A 24184-nucleotide genomic window follows, 5' to 3' on the forward strand; every position below is an offset into this window, starting at 1 on the left:
CACATGACTGTAAGTCGCTTTGGATAAAAGCGTCTGCTAAATGGCATATATTATTTATTATATTATTATATATTAGGTTAGACCAAGGAGGTTAGACCAAGGAGGTTAGACCAAGGAGGTTAGACCAAGGAGGTTAGACCAAGGAAAGTAACATCTTGGAAAAAGTAACATCTTGGAAATGTTATTATTTGCCGTGTTTTCTATAAAATAGTTGTATTCAAATTGTTTCCCCATGGACATATGTCAACTTCACGCCTGTACAGACACATCCTACCTGCTTTATATGTTAGGATTTGTGTCTTCATTACTGTGATAGATGTACTTTCTAAATCATTTTCCAAATTACTCCATACTGTATTGTGAGCAAAGTTATTACATGATTGATACATATTATTTACCCTCCACTTTGTGTCTTTTCAGTAATGGCAAAGTGATTATTGAATATGTTCTCAGCTTCTATCTGGAATTTTACAACACACAGACATGGTATATGTTATCCTCATAGTAAAAGTTAGGGTGTTTTTCAAAAATGGCAACGCATAAGGTCTCATTTTGTTGTATGAACTGCAAAATTACTAGGGCCTACTCCACACTGTAATTGTATCAGCTCATAAGAAGCTTATTGTCATGCCAACATTGTATTTTTTAGGATGATAAAACATATGAAATTTAAATCACAAGCATATTTCTTAATTAAATGGAAACTCATCTAAAGAGTATCTAGCTACACGTGGAAAACGAGAGAGAGCAAGTGAGATTACCGAGGTAAATCAAACACATTTAATATTCAGAACGCATTGACACAATTAATCTGACATTGTGGTGTAGGATAATACCTTAACTGACACTAGGCATCAACTATAATGGGGCTCTGTCTGAGCACCATGGTCCCGCTTGCTGTGACATATGGTTACACACCGGATAGATGCTTTCACCTATGTGAACCCAACTAGTCCTACTGCATGAGTTGTATGATTCTAATGGTGACTTTTGTCATGAAATTCTAAGGAAAATGTTTTAATCTAAACCTAATAAAAAAGTTTTAAAAAATCATAAATATTTGAAGGGAAATGTTTTATTCTAAACCTTAATGTCATATCATAGATGAAACATCTCTCTAAAAAGCAGTAGAATTACATAGACCCCTAGGTCCTAAACTTTGTGGAAGATGCTGACTCAAAGGCTATAAAATAACTATACGATAGACGAGGCTAATAATGCATTGAGAAAGGATGGGTTGCTCAGTGCTATGCCAAATACTTTGACATTGTAAGAGAAGCCTAGGCCTTGTTTGAACAAATCTATATGCCAATGTAATAAAGTTGCAACATGCTGTCGAAAACCCTTGCTGTCTCCCTCTCAGCTTTGTTTCAGTCCTGAAAGAGTTAACCGGAGGAGGCGCAGTGAGTGGTTGGGTTTGGGTGGAGTAAAGTTGGATGTACTATACCATTTTTTTTCTCTCAAATTAGCCAGGATACGCTACAATGTCATAGCAGCAAGATCATAAGAATTGTAAAAGAAACCTGATTTTATCATAGAACACGAGCATTGATATATCGATAATGGGCGATGTAAGTGAAGAATCGTTGTTGGATTATTTCTACTCAGCCGGAGGGAAAGTAAAAAATTCAGATTTAATGAAAAAATACAAGCCTTTTATTGGTCACAAGGACATGGAGCTGCGTGGTAAGTAGCGGTACGTTGTATCTGAAATGTAGAATTGAGAAAGGATTTAACCTCAACTGCAACAGTTTCATGTGTTCAGTGATGGATGGCTTTTAGCGATGTCACTGACCGTACCATGTCTCGCCTCATGCGACATCTGTCATGTAGCTTTTATGATATGATCATATTCAACGGTTTCCAATTTCATATATAGTTTCCCCGTAAACCCATTTGTTTCTCATTGTTCCCAATCCCCAGTCGGTTAGCTTAAACGTAACATCTGCTTTACATTAAAGGTCCTTTAAAAAGATACAATTACACCAGGAATTCTGTCATTTCCTTTGAGACCAGTTATAGCTGCATGAATTCTCCAGTTCCCGCTACCCAAGCCTCAGATCCAGACCACTCCAACGAATCATTTTCACCATTGGACTGTGGTATTCTGTTGTGACATTACAACAAAGCTTCACCCTGAAAAACAGTGTGATTACGGTGCTGCCTTTCTGTAATTGATACCAGCCCCTGAATCACGAACCCAAGACAGCATTATCCTTAAACCTGCTACTGTGACATAAAAAAATCTGTTGTTATGCTTTACCAGACATTTCCCATGCACTACACCACAGCATCATCACTGCTTGGTACTGGATCAAATAACTAGGCCTTAACATGTTTGACCGGCTCTAGATAAATGATTATCCAATGTGACCTTGTATTACAGTTGTACCGCTTGTACTGTCCAGATGCGATCTCAGTGGTACAGTTGTTGACAGAGGTTTCCAACGAAAGCTGCTTTGCTGTGCCATCTGACATGGCTGGAGTGTCCAATTATGGAAATGTTTTCAGTACATAAAGTCTGTTATAACAACATGTGTTCCCTTCTTTAATGGGCACTATTGCACCATAATAGTGTTTTAATCGTAATGCAATAAATTAGGCCACATGTACCAGCACAGCTAGATCTCTAATGGAGTGCTCTTTTATTACGATGGAACAAAATGGGGACATTGTGGGAAAGTGATAGCTAACGTGTCTGTCCAGTTGCTATGGTTATCTGTCTACCTCAAGATAATGAATAACTGCACGTGTAAACTGTGTCACCCCTATATTACTAAGTCAGGAATTATTTTGTTGATGTGATGTAAGTGGCCACTTCCTCTGGATTTCCTGTTTTTGTGGATGTGAAGTTGTGAACTACTGTCTCATTCTGAAATGTTATTTCCTTACTCTGTTGTCAGGAAAAAGGAAAGAGGTCAATTGTCCAGCTCTATATATTCTTTCATAACTAAGCATTCTTTCAAACACAGGGCTTCTGCCATTAGTATTTTGTATGTTGAACTAGGATGGTCTATGTTAATTAGGTGGTCTGGCCGCTGGAGTAATGGATCAATTCTCAGAAACAGTACCCTATCTAAACCAACGTCTGTCAGCATCAAGTCTGAATATCATTTCACAAACTCAGTTGTATTTGTGAGAGGAATTAAATAGTTAACTATTGTAATAGCCATCCATCTGCAGTTGGTTTGGGTTCCCATAGGAAAGATTTAATACTGCGGAAATAGACAGATAGGTTGGGGTTGGGATTTTTGGAGATGATGCGTGAGTAGAGTTTATTTTATATATATATATATATATTTTATCTGCCCGCCTCTCATGTTGGCAGCAAGAGGTCTGGTTTCCTCTCTGTCCCTTTTCCCAGTCAGTGACTTTGTTCTGAGATGATTGTTTTGCAACTGGAGCAGTGCTTGGCCTGCAGAGGAATGAAGAATGAAAGCCCCTCACTGCTGGAGCCCCTGGGGTTCACCCCAAATTGCACCCTATTCCTTATATAGTGCACTACTTTTGCCCAGAGCTCTATGGGTCCTGGTCATAAGTAGTGCACTAAATTGGCAATAGGGTGTCATTTGGGACAGAAGCCTGGTCTCTGCAGGCAGGGGGAATATGGTGAAATAACAGGGAGGGGAGATCAACCACCAGCCTTCACAGGCCACACAATAATCTCAAATAGCCATCACGCATTCTTCTGGTTCAAAAGGTCTACATCTTGGAATGCCAGAGTGATGCAACAGCCTTATTTAGAGTAAATAGAACATTCCGTTTCAGATAAATCTAATCAATCATAAGATAACACTTGATTTGATTAGTGGTTATTATTCCATAAGAAATCTATTACTGCACTTGTTATAAAGTATTGTTAGACCAAATTATATTTGTTTTCCTCGTCATCCTTTGACATGTTTTCCCCAAATCCCCCAGAGAATGAAAGTCTGAGGTTTTGGGAGAGAACTAAAAGCGATATCATGTTTTTGAAAGTGGATATGCCAACATTGTTTCTTTTCCCCAGCCAAATACAGAGAGGAGTTCAAACAGATCATCGACAGGATTGCTGTTGTGAAATCAGAGAATGTAAGTGAAGTAGAGCTTTTGACCATTTGTGGAATGTGTGCCGTGAAAAGCTGTGATAAAATCAGTGTGTATAATTCTTTAATGCTCCACACTCAAATCAAGTTCCCTTTCCAAAATATTGAGTCAGCCATGGTAGTTAAATTGTATGAAACTAAAAAAGGATATGGTATTTCTTTGCTGGGTCTGTTTACTATGTAGTTTGTTGTGTTATTGGTTATATACAGTGTTGTTATTACCATTCAGTTACATAGTAATTAGAAAGGGCAACTTACAATAATGACTTTTAGGTCAAAGTTGACCTCTCATATACAGTAGGCCTTTACCCTCCATCTCCTGCCGGCCTGCTGTCTGTCCCTATCAGGGTGAGAAGTACCTAGTTCTGAAGAAGAGATACCGGCAGCAGAAGCAGGACAGTGAGACAGAGCCTGGGACAGACAGACAGGCCAGCCCATCGGCCTCAGCCCAGTGGGATGGGTCAGGGGTCTCGTCTCTCTCCAGTGCCCAGATGGAACCATACCTCCAGCCTGAACCGGCCAAGCGGGCAGAGGAGAGGAAGCCTTCCCGGGTGACGTGGTGTGGAAGAGGCCCCAGCATTACTGTCACAGAGGCACCCGAGCAGGAGCACATGCAAGAGGTCAGTCTCTGTTGGCTCACTAGACTCTATCCTTGATACTTGTGTGTGCCCTTTAGCCTGCTCAAGTCTGCACATTTGATGAAATATAAATGCCATGACAGCATTAGAGAGGAATAAATCTGTATGAAAAAAAGACTTGCCACTACTATCATTCTCATCCATTTCCTATGGAATTGAGTTAAGTATGACTGCTCTCTCATTCTGGCATCAGACCTCATTCTGGGCATAAGAGTTGAAGCACAGACGAGTTTAATGATGAGAAAGTCATACAACTTGTTCCATTGGCTGTATATTTTACTCAAAGGGTATAGCTGTTCAGAACCAAATGTTCGTTGTCACCCCCCCCCCCCTTCGAGGACCCTCTTATTAGTCAGATAATGATCATTTAATGCTAAAAACCCAAGTTAGATAGGCTCACTGGGCTAAAAATGGACCAGCCCAGTCCGCCCCTGTGAAAAGTGTAAGGGTCATTTGTACATTGATATTTGACCTCAATAAAACCCATATTCAGCTCTTCAATTTACACGATAATGTGGCTGAAGTGATTTTACATATTGTTAATGGAAAACAATCTTAGTAGTGTGTCTACAATCCTAGCATTTAAAGAGATTATTCAGTAACAGTAACAAGGTTTGGACACACAGGGTTTTTCTTTATTTTGACTGTTTTCTACGTTGTATAATAATAGTGAAGACATCAAAACTATGAAATAACACATGTGGAATCATGTAGTAACCAAAAAAGTGTTAAACATATCAAAATATATTTCATATTTTAAATTCTTCAAAGTAACCACCATTTGCCTTGATGACAGCTTTGCACACTCATGGCATTCTCTCATCCAGCTTCATGAGGTAGTCACCTGGAATGCATTTAAATTAACAGGTGTGCCTTGTTCATTTGTGGAATTTCTTTCCTCTTTACTGTGTGTGAGCCAATCAGTTGTGTTGTGACAAGGTAGGATTGGTATACAGAAGAAAGCCATATTTGGTAAAAGACCAAGTCCATATTTTGTCAAGAACAGCTCAAATAAGCAAAGAGAAACGACAGTCCATCATTACTTTAAGACATGAAAGTGCAGTCGCAAAACCCATAAATCGCTATGATGAAATTGGCGCTCATGAGGACCGCCACAAGAAAGAAAGACCCAGAGTTACCTCTGCTGCAGAGGTCTAATCTGGCTAGAATTTTGGCAGAGCAACAGTAACCAGGGGTAAATTGAGAATGTTCGTATTAAATGGAGAATGGAGAAATGGCATCATTCTGTATGTTATGTCGCTGTGCCTCCAGGATCAGCACACTGAGAGAAAACCCTCACCGTCTGTTTCAGAGGAACCCCTTGTGCACAGCAAAGTGGAGAATGAGCCAGACAGAGACTCAGGGTCAAAGGTGAGAGGCTAGTGACACCAGGAGTAAATCTCAAAAGTATTTTCCTCAATTCCTTGCATCCCATCTTGCCTCGTCTCCTCATACGGTTGGAGAGAAGCGGAGAGAGCGTTAGAGAAGTTCTGAGGAGAAGATGTCTTCCAATGCTCTCCTCACATCCCTTTCAAAATGTCAGTGGGAGGTGAGGAGAGCAGCTCCAGGAATTAGGAAAATATTTTTGAGATTGAATTTTCCCCTGATGTTACTTCATCATATTTCACTGTGTTGGATTTTAACAGGTCTGTGGAAAGAACCAGTTGTCAGCAAATATTCCCCTCTGTAAAAATACTGTTAAACTGTGGCAGGTTGAACTTCCTCTTTGCACTCTGTTTATACTACTCTCCTTTGCTCTTGAAGAGCTTGGTGTTCTAATCTCTGGCTCTGAACGTTGTTCTAATCCTTGGTTCTAAACGGTGTTTCAATCCCTGGTTCTAAACTGTGTTCTAATCCCTTGTTCTTAACTTTATTCTAATCCCTGGTTCTGAACAGTGTTCTAATCCCTCGTTCTGAACCTAGACAAAGAGAATGGAATTACATGACAGAGAGAAGAAAAGTGCTCAGAGCTCTTATTATTGTAATTATTCAGAACTCAACGATAAAAAAAATCTGTCCAACAAATAGACTACATGACCAAATGTATGTGAACACCTGCCCGTCGAACATCTTATTCCAAAATCGTGGGCATTAATATGGAGTTGGTCCCCCCCTTTTGCTGCTATAACAGTCTTCACTCTTCCTAGAAGGCTTTCCAATAGATGTTGAAACATTGTTGCGGGGACTTGCTCCATTCAGCCACAAGCGCTTTAGTGAGGTTGGCCACTGATGTTGGGCTATTAGGCCTGGATCGCAGTAGGAATTCCAATTCACCCCAAAGGTGTTTGATGGGGTTTGAGGTCAGGGCTCTCTGCAGGCCAGTCAAGTTCTTCCACACCGATCTCGTCTAACAATTTCTGTATGCACCTCGCTTTGTACAAGTGTGTATTGTCATGCTGAAACAGGAAAGGGCCTTCCCCAAACTATTGCCACAAAGTTGGAAGCACAGAATGGTCCAGAATGTATAGAACTAAGGGGCCTATCCGAACCACAAAAAACATCCCCAGACCATTATTTCTCCTCCACCAAACTTTACAGTTGGCACTATGCATCGGGGCAGGTAGCGTCGGAATGACAAATGGTGAAGCATGATTCATCACTCCAGAAAACGCGTTTCCAATGAGTCCAATGGTGGTGAGCTTTTTATTTTTTTTATTTTAGTTTTAATTTGACCTTTATTTAACTAGGCAAGTCAGTTAAGAAGTTAAGAACTGTAACGTCGTTCGTCTGTTGAATGAAGAGAGTCAGACCGAAATGCAGCGTGTAGGTTATTCACGACTTTAATGAAGGAATTGCGGTACATGAAATAACTGAAATACGAAAACAACAAACGGAACGTGAAACCTATTACAGCCTATCTGGTGGCACCACACTGAGACAGGAACAAACACCCACAAAATACAACGCGAACTCAGGCTACCTAAATACGGTTCCCAATCAGAGACAACGACAATCATCTGACTCCAATTGAGAATCGCCTCAGGCAGCCAAGCCTAACTAGACACACCCCTAATCAGCCGCAATCCCAAATAATACAAACCCCAAAACGAATACAACATATAAACCCATGTCACACCCTGGCCTACCCAAACATATAACAAAAACACAAAAAACAATGACCAAGGCGTGACAAGAACAAATTCTTATTTTCAATGACGGCCTAGGAACAGTGGTTTAACTGCCTTGTTCAGGGGCGGAACGACCGATTTTTACCTTGTCAGCTCGGGGATTTGATCTTGCAACCTTTCAGTTGCACCTTGGAAAGGTGGCATCTTATGACTGTGCCACATTGAAAGTCACTGAGCTCTTCAGTAAGGCCATTCTACTGCCAATGTATGTCTATGAAGATTGCATGACTGTGTGCTCGATTTTATATACCTGCCACCAACGGGAGTTGCTGAAATAGCCGAATTCACTAATTTGAAGATGTGTCCACATACTTTGGTATATATAGTGTATTTTTTTCCCTCATAATTTTTCTTGCCAGCAGAGAAAAAAGTGGACATGTGCCATTGTGGAATTGGTTGAATAAATAGGCCTCCACTTTTCTTGTTACACAAGGCATGTATGACGGCGACATGGAAGAGTTGTCTCATCTCTCTGTATGATCTGAGAACAATTAGCAATCAAGAGCTTGACAAAACAAAACATAAAGAACATTTTTTCTCCCCACATTAATCAGCCAGAATGACTCTTTTGTGCATTCCGAGAATTCTGTGCTTTATTTTCTGAGCATTTTTGACCCTCTGTAAAACGGTGGGTGTTTACAGTTACATTGTAACCTTGGTGTGAAAAACTGTTTGCTCTGTGGCTCCATTTGCCATCCTGTCTGTTTGTATGTCTGTCTCACTCTTTTTGCATCACTTCATCCCTTTTGATCTCTGAAGTTTAACGTGATAAATACAAACAGTGTGATTATAATAATTATGCGTGTGTGTGCGTGCACGTGAGTGTGAGTTAGGCTCTTAGCACATACTCATCATATTCCATGATAATTTACTTGAAGTAAGCGTTACCAAAATAGTGCAGTACCCTTCATAATAAGTCTGCTCAACCATTGATCTATGGACTGCCACCTTTGTCTAAATGTGACCTAAATGTATGAACCTTAACCAGGCACTGATGTTTTCCCAGAAAATATGTATTTTAAAGTCGTGGATTTTATTGTATTGATTGTTGTATTGTGTATTTATGACTATTGTGAATTGTGTCCTGAAAAAAATCAGCATTAGCTGCCATTGATACTTTCTTTATGAAATTGAAATAAACCATTCTCTGATTCGTGTATGTCTCTCAGTCAGAGTCCGAAGAGCAGGAAGAGGAGTGTACGGGCAGTATGGGCTCCACCCCAGTGGCTGTGAGTTTCCTCATTCATTTACAGGTAGCATTAATATACAGAGGCGGCAGGTAGCCCAGCGGTTAAGACCATCACTGCTTCGATTCCCAAGCCGACTAGTTGAAGAATCTGCCGATGTGTCCTTAGCAAGGCATTTAACCCTAATTGCTCCTGTAAATCGCTTTGGATATGTGCGTCTGCTAAATTACTAAAATGTAAATGTATACAATCATATATTCATACTACACGTTAATGTATACAGTACTGTGATGTCTGTGCTGGCCATTTACTTAGCTCATCCACTCCCTGTCCTACAGCTGGACCCTGTGGAGAAGGAATGGATCTACTCTGCTGCATGTGGCTGTCTCTCTGACCTCGCCCAGCTGCTACAACAGGAGCCCTCCCTGGCCAACAAGAAGGTAACCCCCCCCACATGGCCCACCCCAACGTTGCCCTTAAAAGTGTGTTATAAGTCACCCTCATCATTCTGTATGCCATTGCAATATAAATGTTGTGGATGAATAAGTAGCCGTGTTTTAATGGGAGTCAGGTAAACGTTTTCTAAGATGTTTAACTTAGAGCACCACACTGATATTGAGTTTTTCCCTTCTTTCCTTCATTTGGCTTTTAAAGGACTTCACCTCGGTGAGTATACTTTCTCCAAGCTTTTGAATATAATAAATATGTATACTTCATGCGCATGAGCGGTCTACATAGAAGAGTGTATGTTATGACCTGCATGAACTATGTAGTTAGTTTGACTAATATTGTTTCTTTTCTGGTTGGAATCTGCTATGTTGTGCCTGCCTGTGACCATGACTGTCTCTCTCAGGGGGTAAGTAGTCTGACTATTGATATCCCACTGTATGGGCAGTCTTTATATGTTCTGTCTCTAAATTCTTGACCACTTAAACTTCTTATGGCTGCAGGGGCAGTATTGAGTAGCTTGGATGAAAGGTGCTCCGAGTAAACGGACTGTTCCTCAGTCCCAGTTGCTAATACAGCGGGGCAAAAAAGTATTTAGTCAGCCACCAATTGTGCAAGTTCTCACACTTAAAAAGATGAGAGAGGCCTGTAATTTTCATCATTGGTACACTTCAACTATGACAGACAAAATGAGAAAAGAAATCCAGAAAATCACATTGTAGGATTTTTAATTAATTTATTTGCAAATTATGGTGGAAAATAAGTATTTAACGTTCCCAAAGTAAACAGGATATTTTGTCAGGACAAGATGCTAGAATATGCATATAATTGACAGGATAGAAACTTAGGATAGAAAACACGCTAAAGTTTCCAAAACTGTAAAATTATTGCCTGTGAGTATAACAGAACTGATATTGCAGGTGAAAGCCTGAGAAAAATCCTATTCGGAAGTGCCTCATGTTTTGAAAGGTCTGCGTTCCAATGCATCCCTATTGAGCAGTGAATGGGCTATCAACCAGATTACTTTTACTACGTATTCCCCAAGGTGTCTACAGCATTGTGACGTAGTTTTACGCCTTTATGTTGAAGAATACCCGTAAGCGGCTACATTGTGTAAGTGGTCACCTGATGGCTCTCAGAGTGATTCTCGCGTAAAATACAGAGGTAGCCATTTTTCCAATCGGTCCTACTGAAAAATATCTATTATCAAATAGATATTTGAAAAACACCTTTAGGATTGATTATAAACAACGTGTTTCTGTCGATATTATGGAACTAATTTGGAATATTTTTTGCCGTTGTCGTGACCGAAATTTCCGGTCGATTTCTCAGCCAAATGTAAAGACCAAACGGAGCTATTTCGTTTGTATATTTTTGGAAAAAAGGAACATTTGCTATCTAACTGGGAGTCTCGTGAGTGGAAACATCCGAAGCTCATCAAAGGTAAACAATTTAATTTGATTGCTTTTCTGATTTTTGTGACCAAGTTACCTGCTGCTAGCTGGACATAATGCTATGCTAGGCTATCGATAAATTTACACAAATACTTGTCTTGCTTTGGCTGTAAAGCATATTTTGAAAATCAGAGATGACAGGGTGATTAACAAAAGGCTAAGCTGTGTCTCAATATATTTCACTTGTGATTTTCATGAATAGGAATATTTTCTAGTAGTATTTATGTCCGTTGCGTTATGCTAATTAGTGTCAGTCGATGATTACGCTCCCGGATCCTGGATGGGGTGTCACTAGAGGTTAACAGGATTGCAGCCCTAAGAAGTTTTAAAAGTGCCTAACAACAATAGCCTATATTACGTGTATTAACATTTGGTCATGATTGCTCATATTTTCGTTGCTCATCATTATCAACAGGTAAAAAGCAGTGTCAAACCTGCTCCTAACTCCCAATTCCATATGTACTAATTGCAAATAGTCAACATTCCATAGTTTTTGTTTTACTTAATTGTATTTTAAAAACCCTGTGATGTAAAAACATCAGATCATGCATTTCCTGCCGTGCCACTATCAAAAGGATTATGAAAGATAGCTTTTTAACTTCTGAACCCCCCGCCCGACAACCCAAATCCCTTTATTGGTCTCCCTGTGCGCTCAAGAGATTTGGATTTATGTTTGTTGTCCCTCCCCTCTGTTGGGGTTCTCACACTGTCCTGTTTCAGACCACCTTCTAAGACCTAACCCTAAGCCCCTGCCATCACCACACCCACCCGGAAAATATTCAAGGGTCGCCATTGAAGTGCAGGGAGAAGGGAGGGGGGGATTAGAGAGAGACTCTTAATGCTCCACAAAGACTTCAACCACTTAAAGATAAGATTAAAGTTATAGAGCAGGCTGGAATTAGTTGAGGAACAATTTTGGTGGTGTCCTCGGGAAGATGCTAAATCTCCCTCGGGCGGCTTTGATGCCCACCGAACCACCACCCTTCGGCGGTGAAGTCACCCGTACCTAGGGCCTGAGTTTGAGGAGGTCTGGGTGCCATTTGTTCCTTGGTCTGAGGTTGTAACTGACTCTGTAACCTACCAAGATTAGACCATTCAAAAACTTTGACTTTCACAATAGCAGATGCATTGTGTAGCCTTACTCTCCCCCTCAACCGTCATTAACTAAGACTTGCTTATTCAAAGACCAACACATTTTAACCGCATCTAACATATAGATGTAGGATCTTCATTTGATCACTCTTCTGTTGGTGAGAATTTTCTAGCACCACAGGAAATGCAGATGAGCTTTGTGATTTACATAAATTCACTGAAAACCCACACTAACACATGGTAATATTAACAGAAACATAAGCGTTTTGTTGCAGCTGCAATAACATCTGAAAAATATGTGAACAAATATGGACCAATAAAATTAGATTTTGATTTCACCGTATTGCACTTTTCATGTTACCTACTTTTAGCTAGCAAATAGCCTCTGAAGTATTGGGACACTGGCAATGACAAAATACATTATTTACCATTAATTTCTATTGGGCACAAAATAATCTGAAACACAACCAAGACAAACAGCAAATGCATCCAACATTCAACTTGATGTAATCATTGTGTGTTCTGAATATAGGACCAAATATTTAACTTTTTAAGTGCATTTTGTCCAATACCTTTGGTACCCTAAAATGGGGGGACTATGTACAAAAAGTAATTTCTAAACGGTTAACCCACAAATGATGAAGATACCATCAAATTAAATCTGACATTCTGCACTTTAACCTAATAATCATTGTATCATTTCAAACCAATATGCTGGAGTACAGAGCCAAAACAAAAATTGTCACTGTCCCAATTATTTTGGGGCTCACTGTATGTCAAATTAAGATCCTACACCTGTATCATATTCCTTCATCATCTCCATCTCTCTCTTTTTCTTCATCAACATGTGACATGGGCTCCCCCCTCCTGCCATGTTGGACTGGGATGTACTTCCTTTTACCCTGTCCTGTAGTTTGTAAGTATATCATTCTCCAATCCCTCTTCAGTGGTCTTACTATGAACAGCAAGGTGTCACACAGGTCATAGGTCATTTTGTCAGATGTGTCTCCAGTTGACCAGCCCTCGGCAATTTGGCCACTACTTACTTACCTCCACAATGGCTGTATGACACACACACACACACACACACACACACACACACACACACACACACACACACACACACACACACACACACACACACACACACACACACACACACACACACACACACACACACACACACACACACACACACACACACACACACACACACACACACAAAGTTGGTCATCAGTCAAGCAGGCAGGCATGCGGGGGGTGGCCCCACTGAGCTAGGACAGGAACGAGAGGCACGTGGAGGGGTTGAGGCCACATCCTGTCCGACCTCATCCGTCACTCCTGCCCACTAGGGGACCCGCCGAGCAGCCACTCAAACGACCCATCCGACCAATCCGTCTTCAGCGTGTGACAGGACAGACAACAGAGATAGATATACTCAGAGCCAGACTTCATCTATCACAATCTGTCTCCCAGACTGGTTTTTGACATCTAGAGGTATATCTTCCCCCATGCTTCTATGATATCTGATATTGAGGTTTTTGTATAGTTCACCGAGGTTGTGGTATATAGTGCACAATGCAGGAGACAAAGAATAACCATTATGGCCATAAACAAGCATGAATAATAATCACATTGTAAGCTCATACTTTCTAACAAACTAAAGGAGATGATTGATTGACATATTTTGATTGAGATAGGAAACCTACTTTTGTTTTCCCTGTTCCATGTCTGGAGTCAGACTCAGACACACAGGTTGTAGTCAACAGGCTGACATCTGTAGCAGCCCATGTTTTCACCTGCCGAATAGCTTGTTATTACACAGCCTGAAGTGCTCAGTGCTCAGAGACCCATTGACAAGAGTAACACAGTTGATCACAACAGCATCACTGTCAGACAGGTGGATGTGGTGTGCATGGGAGTTTTCATGTGTGTGTATGTGTTGTTTTGTGTGTGTGTGCATGTCTGTCTGTGTATGTTGTATGTGAGAGTTTGTGTGTGTGTCTTTGAGTATGTATGTGTGTGCGTGTTGTCTCTGAGCGTGTGTGGTAGGCCCACAGCACGGAGGGGCCCCAGTGCTGTTCTTCTGACGGCTGCGTGCTGACAGTGGTGCGTTGCTTTGGTTGGGTCTCCCCTCTCACCGTCTCTCCCCTCTGTGGGTCACACCAACACCATCAATCTTCCCCCCCGTGACAGGCGGCTGGGCACCCCTGTTGTGCGCACAGTGCAGTGTTGTTTTGTAATTAGGCTCAGTCAGATGGCAGGAAACCATCCCACCACCTTTCCCTCCATTTCTCTACACCTCCTGTGCACAGCTGGGCCACTGCCTCAGCCAGCCTATCAGAGCTCTCAACCTGATCTGATTCACACTGTTTAAACTCCTTGTTAGAGGAGTAATGACGCTATGCTAATTACTATCTACTAAATATCCACCACTGGGAATGTACATGTATCTACAAGTATTTGTGTATATATGCCAATACAAGTATTTGTGTATACTTAAAAATAAAATGACAACTCCTGTGTCAGTGTTGTAGTAAAGTGCTTTTGTTATGTACAGTATATGGAATTTGTCTGTATTTTGTAAATGGCTTACATTTCCCTCCTTGTTTTGGCCACAGACAGCTCTACACTGGGCAGCCAAACATGGCAAAGAGGACATGGCTGCCATGATGGCCAATGCAGGGGCTGACGTCAACACTAAATCTGTGAGTATTAGCCTAGTGTTTAGAGCGTTGGACTAGTAACCGAAAGGTTACAAGATCGAATCCTGAGCTGACAAGGTAAAAATCTGTCGTTCTGTCCCTGAACAAGTCAGTTAACCCGTTGTTCCTAGGCCGTCATTGAAAATAAGAATTTGTTCTTAACTGACTTGCCTGGTTAAATAAAGATTTAAAAAAGGTACACTGTGGGTTGTTCCACGAAGTGAGTTCCTTTTGCGTCCCTTTGATATTTTAAGTAGACATTGTGCACAAATATTTATTTTTAAAAGCCTATTATATTAAATGAAGTGCCCATTAATACAGACCAGGTGGAGAATTCAATAAATCTGATTTTCTATATGAATAAAGGCTTGCTAAAGTGCCAAAATTTGCATTTGGAAATGTCCTTCTGTGCCCCTCTGACTTCTAGGAAGATTTTAACCCACTTGATCCCAACATTTCTGAAAGTTTTCAATATAATTGTAAAGCCCTAGTTATTTTGTTGCTGTGACAAAGTCATTTCTGAAGATTGTTATTTAGTTAATATTAATAAATAATCAATTTAAAAAATAATGATGGCCCTCATTTTAAGGTCAACTCTGTTATGTGAACCAAACTCTATTTTTAAGAGAGATTTTATTTTCAAAAGAAACATTGAACAGGTAATAGTCAAATAACAGTGTAAAATCAGGTGAGCTGATTCTATCCTTTTTGGCAATTTGCTAGTGTTTTGTGGTGGAAAACTGAATGGGTCGAGCATAACATGTCAACCATGTTACCCATATATAGACAGGCTAGAAATCAACCATTTCAATATTTTTTTGTGAAGCATGAATTTAATTCCTGTTGTGTTGCACACAACAAGCTTCCATTCCGCCTGTCACAAGACATGGCTGATTTAAGATGAACTTGTCAACCCTGTTATTTTATTCAGTAATTAATAGGCATGGGAAAATATGTTTTTTATTAAGTTGAACAAGTGTTCTTCATGACAAAATCTTAAAACTAAGTTAAATAAAAAAGTTGTTGCACTACTCAAAAGGGACTTTGAGTTTGAGTTCATTTTTATTTTTACGACAGTGCACATTAATCAACATTTCAGTAAAATAGCAAGCCGGCTCATTTTCAACTGCAGCCCCGGGACAGGTTATTGTTTTGTGACTCCTGTTTGGCACACCTGCATTTGGGGAGTTTCTCCCATTCTTCTGTATCAGAAATTGGAATGGTCTGTTACAAAATATTGTCTTACTGTACAGGTAATAACATTACTCCTGCTTTTATTTTCTTTCAGCATGTGAGTATCTCCTCTTTCATCTAAGTGTATCATGCACAGGAAGTGATCTGGTAAAATAGGTACTGTATGTTGTTGTCTGTATACACTATTTGGAGGCTGGCAGCCAGGTTAGATGTAATGTTGCATCATAATGGTTCCTGTGAAGATACCGCTTTGCGAATGCATTACAGTAGACACACACACACACACACACACACACACACACACACACACACACACACACACACACACACACACACACACACACACACACACACACACACACACACACACACACACACACACACACACACACACACACACACACACACACACACACACACACACACACAGTGTCTACTAATAAATCAAGCCACATAATGTTCTTTCCCCTAAACACTGTCGGAATGTATTACCGTGCCAAACTCACAACTATGGCAATTTTGGGGGAATTACTAGCTAATTATGTATTTGGTCATTAGGTTTTGTTGCCATAACCTCTGGTAATTTGTATATTCTCTCCTTTCATGTATTCATTGGCTGTGTTGGGGCCATGGGAAACTGTAGGGGGTAGGTATTAAAACGCCTTGTACATTTTTCCATGGTTGAACCCCTGCACACAGTAGACATCAGAGGTTATGTTCAAATAGCTATGTTATCCCATTTGTATTTTACCCTAATGTTTTTGGTGGGGAACATACAGTATAGACACATCTGCATGATTTTGCCCTTTTTGTTTTGCAGGGCTATACACCCCTGCATATTGCAGCATTGCATGGCCATCGAAACATTTTGGAGCTGCTCATTGGAACATATGGTAAATGACAGGGAAAGTTAACTCACTTGCTTTTTGTCTTTGGGGTGTGGAATGAAGGGTATCAATCATTGTCTCACGTCAGATACCGCGATAGCTGACTGCACTGTTCTGTCTGATAACTCGCAAACACTCATGGAATAGCTAAAAATAAATTTGGCTACAATATGCTGTCCTCACATTAATTTTTTTTTACCAAGGTGACTTCGTCCACTGAGCCCCCTTTCAACCTCAAATGAGTCAGTTAATCTGACCCAAAATTATAAACCTGTAGCTAATATTGATGGGGCCGACAGAGATGGCCGACAGAGATGGCCGCTTCGCTTCGCGTTCCTAGGAAACTATGCAGTTTTTTTTTTTACATGTTATTTCTTACATTGGTACCCAGGCAATCTTAAGTTTCATTACATACAGTCGGGAAGAACTACTGAATTTCAGAGCAACGTCAACTCACCATCAGTACGACCAGGAATATGACTTTCCCGAAGCGGATCCTGTGTTCTGCCTTTTACCCAGGACAACGGAATGGATCCCAGCCTCCGACCCAAAACAAAGACGTCGTAAAAGAGGGAAACAAAGCGGTCTTCTGGTCAGGCTCCGGAGACGGGCACATCGCGCACCACTCCCAAGCATACTTCTCGCCAATTTCCAGTCTCTTGACAACCAGGTTGATGAAATCCGAGCAAGGGTAGCATTCCAGAGGGACATAAGAGACTGTAACGTTTTTTGCTTCACGGAAACATGGCTCACTCGAGAGACGCTAACGAAATCGGTGCAGCCAGCTGGTTTCTTCACGCATCGCGCCGACAGAAACAAACATCTTTCTGGTAAGATGAGGGGAGGTGCGTATGCCTTATGGTTAACGAGACGCGGTGTGGTCACAACAACATACAGGAACTCACCTGATTTAGAATTCCTCACAATCAAATGTCGACCGCATTATCTACCAAGGGAATTCTCTTCGATTATAATCACAGCCGTATATATTCCCCCCAAGCAAACACATCGATGGCTCTGAACGAACTTTATTTGACTCTTTGCAAACTGGAAACCACATATCCTAAGGCTGCATTCATTGTAGCTGGGGATTTTAACAAGGCTAATCTGAAAACAAGACTCCCTAAATTGTATCAGCATATCAATTGCGGAACCAGGGCTGGTAAAACCTTGGATCATTGCTATTCTAACTTCCGCGACGCATATAAGGACTTCCCCCGCCCTCATTTCGGAAAAGCTGACCACAACTCCATTTTGTTGCTCCCTGCCTACAGACAGAATCTAAAACAAGAAGCTCCCGCACTCAGGTCTGTTCAACGCTGGTCCGACCAATCTGATTCCACGCTCCAAGACTGATTCCATCACGTGGACTGGGATATGTTCCGCACTGCGTCCAACAACAACATTGACGAATACGCTGATTCGGTGAGCGAGTACATTATAACGTGCATTGAAGATGTCGTTCCCATAGCAACGATTAAAACATTACCAAACCAGAAACCGTGGATTGATGGCAGCATTTGCATGAAACTGAAAGCGCAAACCACTGCTTTTAACCAGAGCAAGGTGACCGGAAACATGACCGAATACAAACAGTGTAGCTATTCCCTCCGCAAGGCAATCAAACAAGCTAAGCATCAGTATAGAGACAAAGTAGAATCGCAATTCAAAGGCTCAGACACAAGAGGTATGTGGCAGGGTCTACAGTCAATCACGGATTACAAAAAGAAAACCAGCCCCGTCACTGACCAGGATGTCTTGCTCCCAGGCAGACTAAATAACTTTTTTTGCCCGCTTTGAGGACAATACAGTGCCACCAAAACATGCGGACTCTCCTTCACTGCAGCCGATATGAGTAAAACATTTAAACGTGTTAACCTTCGCAAGGCTGCAGGCCCAGACGGCATCCCCAGCCGCGCCCTCAGAGCATGCGCAGACCAGCTGGCTGGTGTGTTTACGGACCTAGGATAGGTTAAGTAATCCCTCTCACCCCACCCCCCTAAGTTTTAGATGCACTATTGTTAAGTGACTGTCCCACTGGATGTCATAAGGTGAATGCACCAATTTGTAAGTCGCTCTGGATAAGAGCGTCTGCTAAATGACTTAAATGTAAAATGTAACATATTCAATCAATCCTTATCCCAGTCTGCTGTTCCCACATGCTTGAAGAGGGCCACAATTGTTCCTGTTCCCAAGTAAGCGAAGGTAACTGAGCTAAACGACTTCAGCCCCATAGCACTCACTTCCGTCATCATGAAGTGCTTTGAGAGACTAGTCAAGGACCATATCACCTCCACCCTACCTGACACCCTAGACCCACTCCATTTGCTTACCGCCCAAATAGGTCCACAGACGATGCAATCTCAACCACACTGCACACTGTCCTAACTCATCTGGACAAGAGGAATACCTATGTGAGAATGCTGTTCATCGACTACAGCTCAGCATTTAACACCATAGTACCCTCCAAACTTGTCATCAAGCTCGAGACCCTGGGTCTCGACCCCGCCCTGTGCAACTGGGTACTGGACTTCCTGATGGGCCACCCCCAGGTGGTGAGGGCAGGTAACAACATCTCCACCCCGCTGATCCTCAACACTGGGGCCCCACACGGGTGCGTTCTGAGCCCTCTCCTGTACTCCCTGTTCACCCACGACTGTGTGGCCATGCGCGCCTCCAAATCAATCATCAAGTTTGCTGACGACACTACAGTGGTAGGCTTGATTACCAACAACGACGAGACGGCCTGTCGGCTTGTCACCAAAAGCACTCACAATCTTCTACAGATGCACAATCGAGAGCATCCTGTCGGGCTGTATCACCGCCTGGTACAGCAACTGCTCCGCCCATAACCATAAGGCTCTCCAGAGGGTAGTGAGGTCTGCACAGCTCATCACCGGGGGCAAATTACCTGCCCTCCAGGACAACTACACCACCCGATGTCACAGGAAGGCCATAAAGATCATCAAGGACAACAACCACCCGAGCCACTGCCTGTTCACCCCGCTATCAACCAGAAGGCGAGGTCAGTACAGGTACATCAAAGCAGGGACCGAGAGACTGAAAAACAGCTTCTGTCTCAAGGCCATCAGACTGTTAAACAGCCTCCACTAACATTGAGTGGCTGCTGCCAACACACTGACTAAACTCCAGCCACTTTAATAATGGGAATTGATGTAAAATATATCACTAGCCACTTTAAACAATGCTACTTAATATAATGTTTACATACCCTACATTATTCATCTCATATGTATATGTATATACTGTACTCTATATCATCTACTGCATCTTTATGTAATACATGTATCACTAGCCACTTTAAACTATGCCACTTTGTTTACATACCCTACATTACTCATCTCATATGTATATACTGTACTCGATACCATCTACTGCATCTTGCCTATGCCATTCTGTACCATCACTCATTCATATATTTACGTACATATTCTTTATCCCTTTACACTTGTGTGTATAAGGTAGTAGTTTTGGAATTGTTAGGTTAGATTACTACTGCATTGTCGGAATTAGAAGCACAAGCATTTCGCTACACTCGCATTAACATCTGCTAACCATGTGTACGTGACAAATATATTTGATTTGATTTGATTTTTCATGAGCAAGTCTTCACTACCTACTTCTACATCTAGTTGAGATGTTTTGTGGTTGTAGTCAGTTTTTATGAAATTTGAATGAAATGCGCACAAAAATGTTATTAGTTAGCTCGCAAGTATCAAATCAAATTGTATTTGTCACATGCACCGAATAAAACAGCTGTAGACTTTACAGTGAAATGCTTACTTACAAGCCCCTAAACAACAATGCAGTCATGCCCTCTTCACGACTGTCTTGGTATGCTTGGACCATGTTAGTTTGTTGGTGATGTAGACACCAAGGAAGCTCGCAACCTTTTTATTTATTTTAATTCACCTAGGCAAGTCAGTTACGAACAAATTCTTATTTTCAATGACGGACTAGGAACAGTTCAGGGGCAGTGCGACAGATTTGTAGCTTGTCAGCTCGGGGATTTGATCTTGCAACCTTTCGGTTACTAGTCCAACGCTCTAACCACTAGGCTACGCTGCCGCCGATGAGAATGGGGCGTGCTCAGCCCTACTTTTCCTGTAGTCCACAATCATCTCCTTTGTCAAGGTATTGGATTGGCCATCACAAAGCCCTGACCTCAATACTATATAAGATTTGTGGGCAGAACTGAAAAGAGTGTGTGAGCAAGGAGGCCTACAAACCTGACTCAGTTACACCAGCCCTGCAGGGGGAATGAGCCAAAATTCACTCAACTTATTGTGGGAAGCTTGTAGAAGGCTACCCGAAACATTTGACCCAAGTTAAACAATTTAAAGGCATTAACATTCTTAAAATAAAGTGGTGATCCTATCTGACCAGAGACGGGGAATTTTTACTCATATTAAATGTCAGGAATTGTGAAAAACTGAGTTTAAATGTATTTGGCTAAGGTGTATGTAAACTTCCGCTGTTCTATCCTGCCGATACAGCGTATAACCAGTATGTTGATAATGTTGTCTCTGTGAAGATATTACAGTTTTTAATGTCCCGTTGGAAGTTTAATATTCCTCGTAGGTCATTGATTTATTTTACAATGATTGCATGTTAGCTAGTAGAACGGAAGGCAGTGGGGGTTTATGCAATCGCCAACAAATTCTCAGAAGTCAGCCCGACCTCCGTCCTCTTTTTCTTCGTCTTCTCTTCGAGCAAATGACGGGTATTTGGGCCTGTTCCCGGGAAAGCAGTATATCCTTCATGTCGGGCTCATCGGACACGTTAAAGGAAGAAAAAGCTGTTCTGATGACCAGAAGTTATTTTTGGTCATAAGAGATTGTTGCAGCAACATTATGTACAGAATACGTTTTTAAAAAACAAGTTACAAACAACGCAAAAAAAACAAAGAAAAGAACACAGTTGGTTAGGAGCACGTAAAACATCAGCCATCTTCTCATGCGCCATGATACCAATCAATCCGTATAAAATGGATGACAGGGATGCTAACAACGCCCGTTAACACACTAAACGTGGAGTACTTCCGCTAGCTAACTAGTTTAGTGAAGTTCTAGCTAATGGATCAATTTGTTTTCATGATAACCCAGTTTTCCTTTGATTAGTGCGCCGAGTTCTACAGGACAACTGACTGCTCTCTGCGATTTATTGCGTTGGACAAATGTTCTAAAGTTTGCGAGACACAGTGCTAGCTGTCAGAGTGAGATACATGCTGATTGCTGAGAACAGTTGCATAACTTTGGTGCCGTACAACTTCATCAACAAGCTGACAAACAAGCTACCATATGGCCATTCAAACAAGCTTGCACCAGGCTGCTAGCTGGAGCAAGTTTGCTCAGCTGATCGAGCATGGTTTGTCATAGTAGACAGTGCATCATAGCTCCTAAGAGCGGAGTGATTTTCAGAATTAATAACTAGTGTTAGGCGGATGAGCATAATCGTGATTTTTAGAGATGAGTTCCACGTCCTACAATATAGATTGGTTGAGGGACGAGTGTTGTATAGGAGTGACGCCATCTGACGTGAGACAATGTGGTGTCAATGCAACATTTCAGCTATTATCGATCTCCCATCGATTGCCCCCCTAAGAAATTTCTGAGTCAATGTTTGACATGTCTTTCCTCTTCTCTCAGATGCGAAGGAGAACCTCCGGGACTACAGTGGCCATCTTGCATGCCAGTACCTGAACATCAGGGAGCCTACAGAGGATGACAGAGCAGCTCCAGAAGAGATACGTGAGTGTCTCTTACTCTCTTCTTTTTGACTCCAATGTCTCTGAAATGTTGTCTAAATGTGTATGTGGCTTTGTTAAGATCTGAACAGAGCACGAAAAGGTCACTCTTAGTTAGGTTTCAGCCTTTACATTCACTCTTAGAAAAAAAGTTGCTTTCTAGGATCTAAAAGGGTTATTCGTCTGTCCCCATAGGAGAACCCGTTTGGGTTCCATGTAAACCCCTTTTCGCTAAGGGTTCTACATGGAACTAAAAAGAGTTCTACCTGGAAGCAAAATTATTCTCCAAAGGTTCTCCTATGGGGACAGCTGAAAAACCCATTAGGTTATAGATAGCACTTTTTGTATTATACAGCTATGGTGGTCCATATTTTGTTACATCAGAATTCCCTGAGTTCCATATGGCCCAGGCCAGAGACCGCAGCAGGAACAGGAAGTTGACCTCGTTGTTCCAGTCCAAGAAGAAGTGGGGCTCAGCAGAGGAGCTAGCCCCTGTAGAGGAGGAAAAGGTGGCACTTGCACCGCATCAACTCATCGTCCCCGCATTCAGACCCAGGAAATTCTCACGCTGAGAAAGTAGGTAACCAAATGCCCCAACATGCATTGATGACATAAGTACATGTTCAGTCAGTGTATGTTTATTTGAATTTGAATATATGCTTTTATGGTATGTATGCTTGTGTGTCTCGTGCCTTCAGAAAGTATTCAGACCCGTTTACTTTTTCCACATTTTGTTACATTAGAGCCTTATTCTAAAAATTATTAAATCGATTTCCCCCCCTAATCATCTACACACAAAACACCATAATGACAAAGCAAAAACAGGTTTTTAGAAATGTTGCAAATTTTTAATTAAAAAAACGGAAACATCACATTTACATAAGTATTGAGACTCTTTACTCAGTACTTTGTTGAAGCACCTCTAGCATCGATTATTCTTGGGGATGACGCTACAAGTTTGGCACACCTGTATTTGGGGTGTTTCTCCCATTCTTCTCTGTAGATCCTCTCAAGCTCTGTCAGGTTGGACGGGGAGAGTTGCTGCACAGCAATATTCAGGTCTCTCCAGAGATGTGTGATCGGGTTAAAGTCTGAGCTCTGGCTGGGCCACTCAAGGACATTCAGAGACTTGTCCTGAAGCCACTCCTGCATTGACTTAGCTGTGTGCTTGGGGTCATTGTCCTGTTGGAAGGTGAACCTTCGCCCCAGTCTGAGGTCCTGAGCGCTTTGTAGCAGGTTTTCATCAAGGATCTCTCTGTACTTTGCTCCGTTCATCTTTACCTTGATCCTGACTTGTCTCCTAGTCCCTACTGCTGAAAAATATCCCCACAGCAGGATGCTGCCACCACTATGCTTCACCGTAGGGATGGTGCCAGGTTTCCTCCAGATGTGACACTTGGCATTCAGGTTAAAGAGTTCAATCTTGGTTTCATCAGACCAGAGAATCTTGTTTCTCATGGTCTGAGAGTATTTAGGTGCCTTTTGGCAAACTCAAAGTGGGGCTGTCATGTGCTTTTTACTGAGGAGTGGCTTCCATCCGGCAACTCTACCATGAAGGCCTGATTGGTGGAGTGCTGCAGAGATGGTTATCCTTCTGGAC

The 24184-nt window shown here is 41.7% G+C and overlaps 1 protein-coding gene across 1 annotated transcript; it reads left to right on the top strand.

The window, feature by feature from the left end:
* The first annotated feature begins 1411 nt into the window (after positions 1–1411).
* LOC124032196 (ankyrin repeat domain-containing protein SOWAHB) lies at positions 1412–23649 on the top strand. The gene is made up of 13 exons (XM_046344406.1): positions 1412–1686; positions 4010–4071; positions 4433–4705; positions 5996–6094; positions 9021–9080; positions 9377–9478; positions 11967–11981; positions 14653–14739; positions 16025–16027; positions 16574–16576; positions 16751–16823; positions 22487–22588; positions 22969–23649. The coding sequence occupies exons 1-13, from the start codon at positions 1563–1565 to the stop codon at positions 23154–23156; spliced, it is 1191 nt and encodes a 396-aa protein (XP_046200362.1). The 5' UTR covers positions 1412–1562; the 3' UTR covers positions 23157–23649.
* The last annotated feature ends 535 nt before the right edge of the window (positions 23650–24184 follow it).

The sequence above is a fragment of the Oncorhynchus gorbuscha genome, linkage group LG03, assembly GCF_021184085.1.
Source record: "Oncorhynchus gorbuscha isolate QuinsamMale2020 ecotype Even-year linkage group LG03, OgorEven_v1.0, whole genome shotgun sequence".
Taxonomy (NCBI): Eukaryota; Metazoa; Chordata; class Actinopteri; order Salmoniformes; family Salmonidae; genus Oncorhynchus; species Oncorhynchus gorbuscha.